Genomic DNA, 17,015 nt, shown 5'->3' with positions numbered 1-17,015 from the left:
GGAGTTCTGCCACATTCCCTCCTCTCGTGCTTCCCCTCCACTGCCGGAGAACTTGGTTTGGGTTTGATAGATGCAGAATTTAGAGCATGTAATTTCACACGTCCTCTTGATTTATACTTTGAATGTAACTGTTGAGCAATTACATTACACGCTCATTTCGCACAGCCATGTTGTCAGTGATAAAAGTGTGTGTTTCTCTCCACTTGTTCCCGGCTCAAGAGGTTTGGAGAGAGGGCAGCTGAGCGTGTTTTCACAAGTTGTGCCGTCTGCTTGTCTCTTGTGTGCAGTGGCCAGAATATTAAAAAAAGGCTGAGGATTTTTTTTATGTTCTGTGTTTATTATAGTCCTTACCCTTCCTACACTAGTGCAACCACACCATTTACTTTATATTCTGAGTCAGAGCAGTCTGAATGTGTCATGCTGTCACTGAGCAGATATGCTGCCCTTTAAATATCTTTAACAACTCTCAGTAACACAGACTGTTAATTCTGTGCAATCTGTCGTCTATTGTCTAAGCTTTAAAACAGCAAATGGTTTCATTTGCCATAATTAAACCTCAAATTTCAGTCCTATTAGTGCCAATTAACAGTGTCGATTCAAAATGTCAGCACTGAAAAAAATCATCACAAACAGCTGAACCTTTGACGTACAAAATCTTAACGCTCTTCTTTAACCCCCTGTGTTGTTGTTGTCTTTCCTCCAGGATCCAGACCCAGGTTGGAGGATGCTCCTCCTCGGATCGTAGAACACCCGTCTGATCTGATTGTGTCAAAGGGCGAGCCAGCCACCCTCAACTGCAAGGCCGAAGGACGGCCTGCTCCGGTGGTGGAATGGTACAAAGATGGCGAACGTGTCGAAACGGATCGAGAGGACCCCCGATCCCACCGCATGCTCTTACCCAGCGGCTCCCTCTTCTTCCTGCGAATTGTACACGGGAGACGAAGCAAGCCAGACGAAGGCATCTACGTGTGCGTGGCACGCAACTACTTGGGCGAGGCGGTCAGTCGCAATGCATCGCTGGAGGTGGCAAGTAAGTGTCTTTGATTTTTTTTTTTTTTCCTGTATAGGCTTGATCACTATCAAGCATTACACAGTTTGATGAGGCAATTTACTCTTATAAGACGTATCTGTAAGTAGAGTGAAACAACACATGAATAACACATTTCACACTTTAGAGAGCAGAGCTGCAGAGAACATCACACACAGAGAAAACAAAAGCAGCTCAGTGTGCGCTGCAAAGTCTGTGTACGGGCGAGAGAAGATCGTGGTGATAGGCCAGTGCTTGTTCATATATCAGGTGTCAAACATCATGTTATACATTATGTAGTTCCAGTAATAAGAAACTGATTAAATCACAGACAGACTTCACAAGTAATAATGTTAGCTGCGCTATAAGAGCAGCGGAGTGTGGAGGCAGCTTCAAAGGACTCTCTGGTCTCTTATCATCGCCATCACTCGGCTGACTTAGCGTAAGACGCCACCCCTGACCTTGGTGTCAGATCTCCTGGCAGCTTGCACCCCGAGGCCCCCCCCCCCCCTCCACCCCCACCCCTTCACCCACCCTTCATCCTGCTTCCCGGCCTCCGACATCACATCCTATCTAGAGAGCCCCGGCCTTTGTCGTGTTGTGACCAGGTCTCTGCGAGCGGGCCTGTTAATGTAGATGGATGACAGCTAGCTCCAGCGAAAAAGATAACAGTTGTCGCCACTGGACAGGAAAGCTGAAAAACCTTCTTGCAGGGAGGGGAGGAAAGGCCACTGTTAGTTGGCAGCTTCTCACTAGCAGATGTTAGTGCCTTAAAATACAACAAACTCCTGTCAGATCGGTTTCCAACAGACACCTCTTGATATTTTTTTTGTCTTGGTAGCAGGGCAGCTTGTGATCGGTGGCACTTTAATGATATGCGGATAGGGCCAATTAAATCTTTGCTGTTAGATTCGGCCATTACCTTTAGTGTTGAAAGATCACTAGAAAGTGTAACTTTGTTTTGACGGCAGCAGCAGGTATTTTAAAGAAATGTAGGCTGTTTACATGAATACAAATCTAGTTTTTGGGCTAGTTTGTTGCGGTGTCCAGGTTGGCTTTTTGTTATTTTGTCACATTGCAAGGAAGTAATGAGACTTTTCAAAATGGATGAGAAAACGGACTACAAATCCTAAACACAAAATGAAGGTGTGCCTCTGTTTTTCTTTCGACTAATTTAGACAGAAATGAGTCTTGACAACATGCTGCTCGCAGCTTTTGCAGAAACACTAGTGAAGATTTCAACATTTCTTCTCTTCATTTCACTCTGGCCTCTGCTAATATCGCCCACCTTTTAAAACTGAAACCATCTCAGGAATTTCTCATTGCATTAACACAAACCAGCTGAACGCGGTAAAACCAGCTCCATTCCCAGTGAAAAAATAAAAATCTGTGAAACTCAAGACTCCTGTCAAACACCTTACAGTCAGGCATCATATTTTCCTGAAAGGCTCCAGCCCCTAACTTAATAATCATTCTGAATTTCCCCTGACTGCCTCCACAGAAAAAAAAAAAAAAAAACAGCCCATGAATCATTCGCCATCCTCTGTAAACAGCTGGGATCTGTGCGGTGTGTCCGTCACCTCACCTGAAAGCGTTCCTCAAACAGCATGAAGAATTACCTTTCACCTTGCTCTGGCTCTGTTTCGGTATAAACATCAGAAGCTGCAGGATGTTTGTGATATAAGCTGGTTATGAAGAAGAGCTGAAGAACAGAGCAGCGACAGATGACAGAAATTTCTCACCCCCCCCTCCCCATGAATAATCCCTGATGTTTTTGTCTACACTGTCTTTGCACTGTGCTACTTTTGAGCTGTCCCCTTTGAAAGCCAAAGAAGCTGCCTTTGCTTTTCTTAATTCATGACATGAGGATTAGTGCTTAACCAAAGCTAAGGGCACATTATTATTATTATTATTATTATTATTATTATTATTATTATTATTATTATTATTATTATTATTAATATTACTATTATTATTGCCAGCACCCTTGTGATATCTCTGGCAACTTCTGAAGGTGATAAGATCATAGGCCAGCATGGACAGGATCTCAGACAGAGCTCTGTGAGGCTGTGCAGGGTCTTTCAGTCTGCAGAGCCTTGCAGCTGATCAGTCCATCTATGTTTCTGTGTATCTGGGTTTCTGTTGCTTTCTCTCCTAATGCCGTGGTCCTCTGGGAGGTGACATTCTCTGCAGCTTTCTGCAATAAGACACATTCTCAGGGACACAACGTGGCGCGCAGCAGTTTCTCTGACAGATAAGAATCTCTAATCCATGGTGGTAGAGGAAAAACTGCAAGTGTGTACCTTATTTGTGCCGTCTTGTCTGTGCGTCTGTCTGCATACAAACCCGCAAACACACTTTTGGAGTATTGCCTCCTGAAAGAGAGAGAGAAAGAGAGAGAGAGGGGTTATGAAGAACAAACAGTGGCTAGAGCCAAACCCAAGCCAGTGCCAGCTCCTGCTAACCCCCCTCTGCATGGCACCAACAGGGCCGGAGGTAAGGCCACAGGCACATAAACCCGCCTGGTGCTGCCAGGGGGCTCAGCAAAGGCGCAAGATGGCACTTTGTGGCATGGTGTCATTTTGTTCCCCAGCCTGTGACTTGGAAGCACTGGGGGCAAACAGAGAGGGAACTGCATTGTGTATTTGTGTGTATATTTGGTATCGGAGTGGGAGCCAAACACAGTGGGAAGGTTCAGGAGGTTTAACCCCTCACAGTCCATCTACTGCAGGCTGAGAGGCAGGCAGGGTGATGAAGTCCACTGAGCTGCAGCATGAATGAAAAGGCAGAATTGTTCAGTGCTGACTAACATAGCTGATCCTGAGAGTTTGTCCAGAAATTGTTTAAGACAAAAGCGCAGATCATTTAAAAGTAGAGATTTTTCCATGACATTTTCTCATGTTGAATTGAAGCAGCAGTTGATGAACGAGTCCTTAGAGGTCAAATAAATGTAACTCTAGACACTCCGTCGTCTTCGCTTGTAGTTTGAATGTCCTCACAGTTATGGATTTCACCTTTAAAGTGGTACTCCACCCATAGACAAATCTTTGAAGATCAGACACCCTGTGCAGGCTTAAAACATGGCTGTGAAATGTTTGTAGATTCCTCTCTGACTGAAAACATCTGCTCCAGTCAGCTTGAAATCAGTCCGTCGTTGTGTATTTCAGTGTTTAAAAAAAAAAAAAATTGTATTTCTCACAACTCTTGCAGTATAATCCACTTACACTCATATTTCTCACACTTCCCATTGGAATTGCTATCGACATCGGAGTTCAATAGTGCAACGTGGACACTGGTTCTGTACCTGGTAATGAAATTAAGTTGCTGGCCAGTGGGAAATATTGACCTGCTTGTGATGCTAGATGAAAATTCAAGAGATAGACATATTTTGATTCATCCTCTGGGGAGCACGGATGTCTGCACCAAAAGTCATGGCAATCTGTTCAGTAGCTGTTGAGAGATTTCACTCTAGAACGTCTTAGATAGATTAACATCACTATCCTTGGACCTTCACCACTAGTATAACAAAAAAAAAAATTCCCCCCAAAAAGATGTGTTGTGATGTTTTTGGCCCTGATCCTGATCTGAATTGTTGGGGATCTGCCAATTCAGAGTCCTACCCAACAATCATGTTTACCTAAATGTTGATTAATTATGTATGAAGTAACGGCTGTAGACTAATAAAGACATTCAAATCTGGCAAAAAAAAAAAAAAAAAACACTTCCTGATAATGACTAGATGTATTGACTTTGCTTTTCTGGACAGGTACAGTCATTCTTACTCATTATTTCTCAAGTGTGTCCTGACCATTTTTCCTTTGGAGACATTCATACACTGACAATTAGGCACTCAATAACTCATTAGGGAAGGTTCTGCTTAGTTACCTCAATAACACTTAATATTAATGACATGTTTGATGAATGGATGTTTGATGCATGAAGTGCGAGAGTCTTTTCAAGCTCCAGTGGATGTTCTTCAGATATGAAATAGCTGGCAGGTTAAAGTAGTTTTGCATTTTTTTTAAACATACATTACACTGATTACTTTACATAATTCTAAATTATGTATCACATTGCATTAACTTGGGGAGCTATAAAAAGTCACGTCCTAAATGTAGGATCAATAAAAAACCTCAAGAGAAAAGCAAAATGGATGCAGTTTTTGTGAGTTACTCCAATTCATGTACGTGCTGTAAGTGTAGCTGTCATCCAGCAATAAGCCTGAAAAATCCCTTCCTCTCCACTATGTAAATCTGCACCTTCTTTTACTTTGCATTAAAAACAGATCCAACACCAATGTTACTGAATATTTCCTTCCAAAATTTGTATTTTGCCCCCCAATCCTATCCGATTTCACGCATTAAAAGAGATTCTTTGATCCTGAAAATGTAGCCTGCAAAGTTACGTGCTAGGAGCAGAGGCCAATTCATGTCAGATGCATAAAAGTCAGTCAAGCACAATAGACCTAACGGCCCAGACACCCCTGGGTGGGGATTTGGCATTCAGAGTGACTTGCCCAACCTCCTGGCTGCTTTTTCTTTGAGTGTTTTATACCTCTGACGTTTTTATTATGCCAACTATGTTTCCACCGCCTGGCTTTATGGCTCATGAATATTCACACTAACAGGGGAGGGGAAGAGGTACTTTTTTCTAAGGTGCTGGAGGCGGAGTCAGTGCAAATAAAACTGACTGGGGTAACCTCTGAGGGTTTTATTCCCCTCAAAACCAACCCCCACCCCACTTTTTTTTTTAAGGTTGTTTGGAGGTCAAGCCTTCAAGGTTCAAGATAGCAGCTGCCTCGTGGAATCTGGAGAATGAACAGGTGAAGACGTGATGAAGCTCCTGTCTTCCTCTGCTTTTGTGTGAATTTGCACTTGTGTGTGTGTGGGTGTGTGTGTGTGGGTGTTTACATCCGTAAGTCTTTGTAACGGTAGTCTGGGCCGACTTTCTCACCTGTAGTAATCCTAGACACAGTGTGGGGGAAACAGCTGAACAGCACTGTCACCAGTTGGATCCTCCTTTCTCCTTCTTTCTCCTTCTCACACACACATAGACACATGCTCACACACACACTCTCACACACACACACACACACACACACACACACACACACACACACACACACACACACACACACCTGTCACACTGTTTCTGATCATTGAGACCCCTGTGCAGAAAAATGGATTTCAGGGTTTATGGATTTGGAAATAGGGAAAGGATTTGAGGGGTTTGGAAAGAGTTATGATGAGAGAGAAGTGTGGGTTGGGTGTCTCGGATAGAGGAGATAAAGTCAACCCCCTCAATCCCCCCCCACCCCCCCCCACCCCTCTTGCTCCACTCTGCCCCTCTCCTTCTGCTGTCCGTGCTCTCCTCAAGCTGCCCTCTGTCCCTGCTATTAACCCCAGTGGTCTGCAGCCATATGTGTCGTGATTGGAGCTCTGCGGTGCGTGCTGTCATACACAGCGCCGTGCAGTCCCACTGATCTGTACAGCCATACGACATGTACGAGCACCTGCAGGGTATGGCTAAGCAACCTTTGACCTGCCGTTAGTCTCTGTTTACACCTGCTAACATTATATACCACTGCAGAGTATGACTTTGTTAATCTTACCACAGTTTGTTTTATAAATAAAGTTGCCTCAGTGCCATGCCGTACCAAGGTTTAAAACTTAAATCTTTATTGTGGGAGGGAAACTGTCTCTTTATGTTTTGATGCTGAAGTAAAGCTGCTGACAGTCTTTGCTCTCTGGGCTAAAGGACATACCAAGCACCATAAACACAAACTGCTCCTGTTTGCTTAAACTAACGGTTTTATTTTATCTTTAAACCTGTTCTGAATAAGCTGTTTTTAACTGTTTATTCTGTTAACCTGCTCCGGATTTCTTTCTAGCTGTTAGCTTGCTTTGAATGAGCTGATAGAATCTGTTAAGCTATAATGAGAGAGCTGATTTTATCTGTTAGTCTTGTTTGTAAGAGCCTGTCAGTCAGCTTTTGGAAGGAAGAGAAGCTGCTGACCTGTCCTGAAGTCTTCTGAAAATAAAATCTTCAGTGTTCAGAGTTGTCAGCATAGAAACACGTTCCTCTTGTAATTGTTCCATCAGCAGTCGATTCTTGGCGGCATCAATGAACAGTCTTCACATTGTTATTATTTGTATCTGCCAACTTTATTAGTTGTAGCAGGCCGTGAAAGCTGCTTAGGTGTTCCTATAAAGAGTGCCCATTTGTAGTGATTGCTCTATTCATACTGTAGAGTCCTTGAATAACATCATCATGATCAGATTTGGCATTGCTCACAGGCTTATTAAAAACAAACAAACAAACAAACAAAAAGAAAACAGAACATTTTTGGATTAGTGAATCTGTGAGTGCTGTAGGAGCACACATCCCACTGATATGAGTTTCACATTTTCACATTCAGCCCTCGCTGCATCTTCCCGCACATCCACAGGAGCATGACAGTATTTTCCACCAGCTGTCTGCAGCACTTTGTCCATTCTCCTCCATTTGTCAGGACAGCTACTGTCAAGTGTTATCTTCCAATTATCTGCTACTCAGCTCTGTACAAATCTGCTCTTTTTTTTTTTTTTTATCAGTTGGGATATCATGTAGACATCACTATATGTGCATCATAGTGCAAACTCATACTCATATGTGTACCATGAGTCAGCTTGTTTGTATTTGTAGTCAGCACACTGAGCCAACAGAGAGTGATACAGTAACACCATCACCTCTCAGTCTGAACTCCTCAGCAGAGACATTCTCTGTTGCTTGATGATTATAAGCTCTCCTCTCTGTGTTTGTGTGTGTGTGTGTGTGTGTGTGTGTGTGTGTGTCTGTCTATCTGTGTGAGCATTGAACTCATGCTTCACTAATGGGATTGCAGGTCCCAGCCTTGTTGAGGACAGAGCCGGTGGCCATTCTGATCTTAAAAGAGGGGGATCAGATGGCCGGAGTGAGGCCACGGGCCTGTGGCTAAACCCCCTCTGTATGATCCGACCGTCTGCCGGTCATTGAGCCAGACCCACCAGCCAAACCCTCCTCCAGAGGATAACCATGAATTAATTAGACCATACTAAAGGCGAGTATGACCGGTGACAAGCAAGTGTGTGTGTGTGTTGCTGTGTGTCATAAAGGGTCAGTGGAACAAAGGCAGAAGGATGAGATGCAGTTGGTGGGGGGGGAGGGTTGACAACAGGTGGTGTGAGGAAGAGCTTTAACCCCCCTCCTCCCCTTAACAACAGTGCAGTGGCCACGGGGGCTGCAGAGAACAATAAAGGCCCCTTGCTTCAACCGTTGCATCCAATCATGAGCCATTATCTCTCTGAGCTGCTGGTCACAGGCGCTGCACTGCCATACACACACCCTTTGGTAGTTGGTCATTTCCTAGGATTCCTCCCACGTACTTTATGAGTGAATAAAATATTTCTGTTTATACACTCATACAAGGATGTTCCAACAGAGGGTGGACACATGAGATACCCCTTCATACAAATAGGGGGGTGGGGGCAAAATAAATGGCTGCACCGTGAATTTCAAAAGCCCTCCACATACTGCCCCATTTGTTAAACATTTAACATTTTAAGTACATTTTGTTTTTGTTTATTTTACTGTAGGCAAAGGGAAGAAGAAGGTGTAATTTAGCCTTTTGTCATATTTTAAGGTCATTAAAACTTAAAAAAAAAAATGTAATAGATATAGTGACTATTCTTCTATCCTCAACAAGCCTGAATGTATTTCATGAATATTTGAAGCGTATTTCTCTGAAGTGTCTTGATAAAGAGTGTAATTAATTGAGATTCATTAGTCATGGCCTTACAGGATGCAAATGACCCCCCTCTCTGGGCTCATTGAGGCCAACAATAGCCCTGTGGTAAAACTACACAAGGGGCTGTGTGGTGTGGGTGTGTTGCTTCGGGGCACAGATTAAGAGAAAGAAATACGAACAAGGAAGTCCAGTTGGAAGCCTTATCAGACACAACAATGCTGCACAGCAGTTTATGCTCCTGTAAGGCAGAATTAGAGCTGGAAAGTTATCGCAGCAGAGAAAAATATGCTCCTCTGTCTCAGTGTTTGGTAGATAAACAGTGACTTTGCAGCCTGTAATTTGTACCTGCCATCGTTGATGGGCCATCGAGGTGAATTTACCAGATGTTGCTCTGTGCAGGGACACGTTAAACCAGGATAAACCTTCTCCTAGGCTGATGTGCTTCTTGAGGCAGAGCCCTCTACAGCAGCACTCCTGCTGCTGTATCAAGGCATCGACCTCAGTGAAATTAATGAGGAGCCTGGGTTTTTAAATGTTCTGCTAATGTTGGTCTGAATGTGTCCGTAGGGGGCGCGAGGGGGGCATCGTGATAAAAGTCAGTCCTGAATCAGAAGCGAAAGCAGAACAAAAGACAACTAAAATGAGATTCAACAGAGGAATAGGCTGAACAAAGCACAAATACAGCAGATACAACAGCCACTGGAAGACAGTTGGACATGAGCAGCACAGACATGCAGAGGGGACAGCTCAGAGCCCATCCACCAATTTATCCCAAATGACACACGAGAAGCAGAATACGTCTGAGGAGTTTCAGGCATCATTCATGACAGACAGTAAACACAAGAGGCCAACACGATCAATACATGGTTCAAACAAATCAATCGAAAGCAATCAGAGCATCATTACAGAGCGGATAAAATGGGAGGACATTAAAGCAACAGAGGGAGAAGTATGTAGCTGCCAGCTTTGTTGCTGAGCAGGAAAATCAGTGTGCAAGTGAATGTTATACCACCAGATGGAAGCTTCTGTGAATCAAAATGATCTTTGTTTAGTTTGTTGGGAAGCACATTGTAGTTACTGAACCAATCAGTGGAGATATTGGAGAAATGATTCTGTTTATTAACAGACTGTGGTCAGTTATGAGCTCAGCCTATTCAATGGACATGTCAGTGTACAGTAGCTGCAGGACATTAAACTGTCGTAACTTAATTCATTTCATTCTTATCACTGGACAACTTTATTTAGTTGCTGGACAATCCAGTGTAATTATGATGTGCCAGCTTATTGTGGTAATTGGAAAACTTTGTTAAGTCGTTAGACAACAAATTCCAGTTGGTGGGGAAACTCATTCTAAAATGTTGTATAACCCATCCTAGATTTTGCCAACTCATTTTAATTATTGGACAATTTATTAGAGTTATTGGATGAGTCGATCTAAGTTGGAAACTCATTCCGGTTATTTGGCAATTCATTCTCCTCACAGGACAACTCATTCCAGGAACTGGACAACTCAGTCCAGTAATTGGATTCTACTCACTGCTGCCGCCCTCAAGCTAAAGCTTAGGTGTGTGGTTTCATTTGATGAAGAGTGAAGTTTCCATCGAGAGAGATTTGAAGCAATATTTCCAACTCTGGCGTTCCACTTGGTGGAAAATTAATATTTGGGTGGAAGAAAACATCAGTCTCTTCCAAATCCCAATTAGCATTATGTTTATCGACACACTACCTTCTCTGCATATAAATAAGGGCTTTATGTTGTTCCCTCGTATGTTGAGGACCGTTTGCTGCTATCATATCAGGAGCAATACGTACATACGTAGTGCTTTAATACATACGTCTTTGTTTACTTCTGTTTTCTCGTCTCACCTTACTAATTCTCTGACTGGTAACAGAGGTGAGACTGTTTCAAAGGCAGTTTCTCATTTAAAATGAACTTTGGAAACACTTTATCGACAGAGGCATTCACCTCTGAGTATTCGGTATGGCTGAAGTAATACCGGCTGCTAGCTCTTTGTTGTACAAAAGGTATTTCTCAGGGATTTAGGCATATTTGACCTGTCTGCAAATGGTAAATACGAGGACGAACAGCTGTGGAAAATGCTTATTGATTTCTACTCGCGTGTATTTGCACAAGATTCATTTCTCCTTAAGACGCTCTCCCACCTCGGAGTTAGAAAAGGTCAGCGAATGGGGGCTTAAGTCATTCAAGTGGAGCTAAATGGATTTCTGCTCCAAGATCCATCTGTTTTTGGAGTTTGTTGACAGGGTGGAAAATTGGAACTGTTGCTCTTCCCTCCCCCAGTCACACTACTGCTGCCACCACCACCCCCTCCTCCCCTCCTCCAGTGCAGGGGGTATGAACAGGCATGGCACACTAACACTGTAAGAAGTGTGCCGGGCACGAGGCAGGATGTAAGGCCTGACCACCTTCTCCAGCTATGTGAGCACATTCACAAATGTTTGACAGGTTGGGCTTCAGCCATAAGTTGTGTCAGCGGACAGAGACAGCTGAATGGTGGGGGGTCAGCTGGCCTCTAGCATGAAGACGCTGATGTCAGGGAGACGAATCACCTTCTTCACCTCTCAGGCACCACAGTGAGCTAGGGAAAGTGGACAGTGTCAGGATCTGCAAGCTATCAGTGAAACCACACATATGCAAAGAATGACAGGGCTGTGCGTGTGTGTGTGTTTGTGTGTTCAAACAACAAGACTGCTGAGAAAACTGATAGGACTTACAAGTTGGTGAGACAATGCAGAAAACTGTTCACAGACTTAAAAGCTACTGTCAGGTTTCTCCTTCACACACTAGCATCTAAGAACACTCACTATTACTGTTTTTAAAAAAGAAAAAGAAAAGAAAACACACAGGCGTCTGTGTCAATGTGGGTGTGTTGCTACTGGACAGGTGTAAGTGAGTTGATTAAATATGATCCATGAAGTCCCGTGTAAGAGATGCATCTTTGGATTTAAAAAGTATCATGGCTGTCGTTTCTCCTCCATCTCGATGATTGTGAGGATATAAATTATTCTAGTTGTAATATAAACTGGTGAATACTTGACTTGATGGAAAAAGATAAACCCGGTTTGACCCTGTATTTTCTCGTGCCAGCACACTGGTCTCAGTGAACTGAGGAGGCTGTGCTTTTTGACATAGAGCTATTGTTGGTCTGAACACGGGCCTAAATCACCCTGTTAAAATTTCACTTGAATCACTTATTGTTGGAGGGGAATTCTTCTTGAAACTCCTGATTGCCACTATCCCACTGCAGTGGTCAGTAATTGATGGGTTGTGTGTGAGTGTGTTAAGTTTACGGTGGGGGCGCCCATTGTCTACAGGCAGCTCTGTCCACCCTGTTCCCCTTGAGGTCGAGTTAAAGAGTGTTTCTGGTTTTCCAGATGGGTGAACTACAGTAGCCTTGATTGGGCTGGTGGGTCAGCTAAGGGCAGTATGGGGCAGGAGGGTTGGGGAGGGTGATGGGGGGGCTTCAGTCGCCTTACAATGGGCTTCTCAGCAATTCCCTATGACCCTCTTACCCTGCCTCTATAGGCCGCATGACATCGGCCATTACTAGATTAAAGTAATCCTCTTTTCAGGGCCAGACAATTGCTTTATTAGCTGACCACACACACAGGAGCTTCGTCCACCTCTGTAATGGTATTGTTGTTGGGGGCCCTCGGGGTCCCAGGGTGGGTGTTACTGGTGAAGGCAGTTAGCAGAGAGGGGTGGAGGGTTGTCGTTTCGAGTCTCCTTAGCAGTGCCATGCATACATTACGTCTGCATTACTTCTCCTTGTTTAACCCTTCACACCGGCCATGTTAATCTGTGCTCTTTATGCACGTGTGTGGGCAGGTTTCTTCTTTTTTTACGGAACAACATAGCTAAGTACAAATGCACACATGTCACCCCCCCCCCCCCCAACACACACACACACACCTCATATTCTGTATCACATATTTGTGGACATATTGCTTAAATCACAATCAGATTAAGTGTGTGTATGGATGTGCATATTTGCAAATCCCCCCTCCTCCTCCTCCTCCTCCTCCCTTCCTAGCATGCAGTCCAGATTTTTTTCTCTGAATATGTCCACTGGCTTGTTTTTGCCAGACAACTCCCATCAAAATGTTGTTTCATCTCCTCTTTTCCTCATTTTCTAAAGGCATGGCGCATTTCCAACTGAAGCAAAAATTTTCCTTTAAAATCCACTCCAAAGTGTGTGTGTGTGTGTGTGTGTGTGTGTGTGTGTGTGTGTGTGTGTGTGTGTTTTTGCTGACAGATCTATATTTTGTCAAAAGGCCATAAGCTGTTTCTGCAAGCCTGTCAATCAGGCGTGGATAGCTTCATCTGATAATTTATTCAGCTTTATGAGGAGCGGGGAGCCTCTCAAGCTGAAGTAAGTATTGTCAAACAGTTTGAATATTCCATGAAAAGCTTGGGTAATTTGAAGAGACGTGGCATGTCTCTATCTCTGTCATTTACATCATAGTGTCCATGATAGAAGCATTCATTTGCTTTTAGAACAAAGAGTTGCGAGGCTTTGGGGTGCATCTCTGCACGCTCCCTAAGGGATAAATGCCAGTTTCAATTAAAGAGAAGACTCACACAAGGCAAGTTCACGACACGCATCACAGGATTTATGATTTCAGTCCGAAACAATGTTAAGTTTTCACTATCATACATTTTTGAACTGAAACCCTCCAAGATAAGCCAATAAATACACAGCTTCATTAAGTTGATAGATTTGACATGGACTAAACACTGAACAACCATTCACCTTGACTGTACTCCATCTAACATGTCTTTCCTCCTCAGAGGTCATGAGCCTGCAGTGTTTATCATCCGTTCCCATTAAGAGACTAAATACAGGGAGAAATAAATCTTAAATACAGCTTTTTGATAATGTGATATTATTGATCCATGGCAGCAAATTGTTTTTTCTTGCTGCTTTCCTGCAGGAGGTCAGAAGTCAGGGTGAGCTACATGACACCACCCTGGGATAGGAAACAAATCACTGTCTTGCCCAAGGACACTTCAGCAGGGTGGATGCTTTTGGCATTACCCAGGGTTGTCTGACTGAAGGATGTCTCTCTTTCCACCAGTCCCCCCTGTGAGATCTTTCTCGGAGGAAAATCCAAGAGCCGGGGAGCCAAGATGTTACTTTAAAATCCCAGAGACTTACAGAGTCCATACTCTGCTGAGTTTGTAGGCGTTGGGGGAGTCACGTGTGGGTCCCATCAGGAATGGCAGAGATTAAACACATAGATGAAAAATTGGCAGAAAAAAACACACGGACACACACACACACAAACACACACGGGGCCAACATGGCATGCCAGGGGAGGTTTGCGGTGGATTAACCTCGAGGTTGCCGGATGGGTGAGCACAGCCGGGGCAGCAGCACCAGCTCAGAATTGGGATGGGAACCTGCTGCTGAGCCGCACATAGGTGAGCACTCCTCATGCCAGGAGATTGGAGGGATTTACACTCAAATGAGGAGAAGTTTGTCTGTGGGAACGCTGTTGTGTGTACGGATGTACAGGCATGTTTGTGTTTACAGCAGACTGGCTTCATCCATGTCTGTGCACACTCTTAGGGTATTTTCTCCAGTGTGAGGTTAGTGGGAGGGGTTGGGGTGGGTTGGGTTGGTTAGGGGGTAGGGAGCTTCAACATGAGAAGATTTTGTCTGCCAAGTAGTATTTTAATACGGCCCCCCTCTTGACTTGAAATATGGCTATTTCAGTGAAATGGCCCTGGCATGCCTCAGGCTTGTTCTGCTCTGTTTGAGTGTGTGCAAGTGTGTGTGTGTGTATGTGTGATGGGGAAATGAAGGGGTAGAGAGTGGAGTGGGTGATGGAGGTGGGGGTGGGAGATCTAGCAGGAGGGATGGAAGGTTAGGCCAAGGCCTTTAATAACTCTCTGGACACACACTCATATGCACAAAGTACAGTTTGAGGCTCATTGATCGAGATGTCATGTTCTCCTCATCGATCATAAATCATTTCAAGAGCGGGGTTAATATTTCATCTTTAACCATCTATTTCTTTATCTTTCACTCAACTGAACTGGATGAACCTACACACATCACTTACTTACAGTAAGTATAATACAGTGACTGTGTCGGACTGTAGGAGAAATTAAATTTTCTTGCCCTTATTTGTTTTAGCACAACCAAATCAGTGAAATATTTCCAGCCTGAGAAAATATCTAATGTGCAGCCCAGCATCCCTAGGAATTCCAGTTTTACTGGACAATTCTTCAGGGCCTGATATACATCTAGTGCCAAACATTCAGCCAACCAAGGCATTAACACACCCTTTGGATAGCTGAATTTATGCTTGGTGCTAGGGGGTAACAGGAGTCAGACACAGACACCCTGGCAAAACTAGATGGATGTACTGTACGTGGCCCATCAGCCCTATCTTGCTCTAAATTATATTCCCACATTAGCAGCGTTTACATTCTTTCATTCACTTTGTAATACAAGCAGTGGTGGGAAGGATTTTATCAGACTACCGTGTGCAGCTTCGGTATTTAGCTTTCATTCACTGTGATAGTGATGATCACAGTGAGCAGAAGGTTTGCAGTGGTGATGACTTTGCTCAGTGTTACTGAGAAGGAGAATGTAGTGAGCCCTTTTTCAGCTTCCTTCATGTTGTCTTTACTCTCAACAATCTAACACTGGACACAGAAAACAGCAGCAATCTAAGCTGACCAATCAGAGTTCTTGCAGTTGCCATGTGGTGTTCCTGTAGCTGCTGTAAAGTAGATTTCTGAGGATGGGTATGACAGCTATGGCAGCTCTACATGTGTAGGCTCTGTAGCTACGCTGGGTCCCCTTAACACAAAACGATAAATCCAGCGATAAACCCTGACCTCCAGAGTTTAGAGGTCAGGGCTGAGATCGGCTGTGCAGCATGTCAGTGTTGATCATTCAAAAATACAATCTCTGCACATAATCCAGGCTTTGCAGAATCATCCAATACTAGTACTGTCTGGTGATAGGGTTTCATTGGTAGGATACAGCAGCTTTGTAGTTCGACTTTAATCTTATATGTAGTGGAAGAATACTATCACTAAATATAATGCAAATTCTAAAAGCTAAAATCTTGCATTGTAACTTTTGTGTAGCTTGAAGTGCAGGAGTGATAACCTTTACGACATTTATGTATTTCACCTCACATGACAGCAGCGTGCCTGATAGCTCCAGGTCTTCCGTGTTATATTAGAAAAGTCCAGCTGTCCACATGTCTGTCCACGGCTGAATGCAGTGCTGTGGCGTCTCTGTTTGTACTGTAGAGTTAGTGCACAACCTCGTGAGACTCCCTTGCACCTTGGTCATTTTTGTAGGCGTTACATAATTGTTGCCACATGTGTTGTGTGGCATTGCACTCCCATGTAAAGCATGAACTGGCTTTAACACATAATCTGGTTGTCACATGGCTGCAGCTCCATGCTAACAAGGTGCCCACAAGTTGGCCTGATTATCCTCAACCTCTGCACTTCAACATGTTTATTGGCCATGTGCTTCAGTGTAACACACACACACACACACACACAGAACAATCCCTCCCTGTGAGCACCACTTTTCCCTCTAGTGTCTGTGTGGCTGATAATGAGTGCCTCCTGTGCTGTCCCACTGCTGCATGTGGGGCCCACGGTCATACTGGCTACAGACAGCGCTGCTGCCAATTATTACCCCCTCCCACCCACCTGCTCCTCTTCCCTCCCCCCCGTCTCTTCCAACATGTCTGGGTGTGACAAGGCACTATGGAGGGCCCAGGCCCAGGCTTTTATGAGCGCTTAAGCCGTGAAACATCGCGCACGACAGAGAACCTCATCTGTTTTCTCTGCAGCACTGAAGGGTTTGTGTGTTTCTCATATTGTGTTTATCACTGAATTCAATTTTGGGCATGATTTTACATGTCGCGCCTCTGATAACACGTTTTAAAGCATCGTAAACAGCATCAGAGCACGACTTGAATAATAAATTGAATGGCATTTTCTGGGGTTTGCCTGATGATTATGTTATGACAGGAGGTTTATCTATGCTAATAGCAGGCTTATAATCAGCTTGTAATGCATCACAGTGACTTGTGGATTTCATTTCAGTCTTATCTGAGCCCAGTGGCTAATAATTGGTTTTCCTGAAGTTTGCTGTGAGAAATACAACAGCTTTTAATTTATACTGCAGAGATTATCTGTCAACTTCTGGCCAGGATCAG

At 44.0% G+C, this 17,015-nt stretch overlaps 1 protein-coding gene across 4 annotated transcripts in view; it reads left to right on the top strand.

The window, feature by feature from the left end:
• The window catches only part of robo3 (roundabout, axon guidance receptor, homolog 3 (Drosophila)), an 80,917-nt gene that overhangs the window by 14,696 nt on the left and 49,206 nt on the right, over positions 1-17,015 (top strand). For all 4 annotated transcript variants that reach the window (XM_041051924.1, XM_041051923.1, XM_041051922.1 and 1 more), the window contains exon 2: positions 704-1,030. In XM_041051924.1, the coding sequence (XP_040907858.1) occupies positions 704-1,030 (327 nt within the window). The remainder of the gene's footprint in view (positions 1-703; positions 1,031-17,015) is intronic.

Source organism: Toxotes jaculatrix, chromosome 12, assembly GCF_017976425.1.
Source record: "Toxotes jaculatrix isolate fToxJac2 chromosome 12, fToxJac2.pri, whole genome shotgun sequence".
In the NCBI taxonomy this organism is placed as follows: Eukaryota; Metazoa; Chordata; class Actinopteri; family Toxotidae; genus Toxotes; species Toxotes jaculatrix.
Note: the sequence above shows the minus strand (reverse complement) of the source record. Positions and strands in the feature narration are given on the sequence as shown.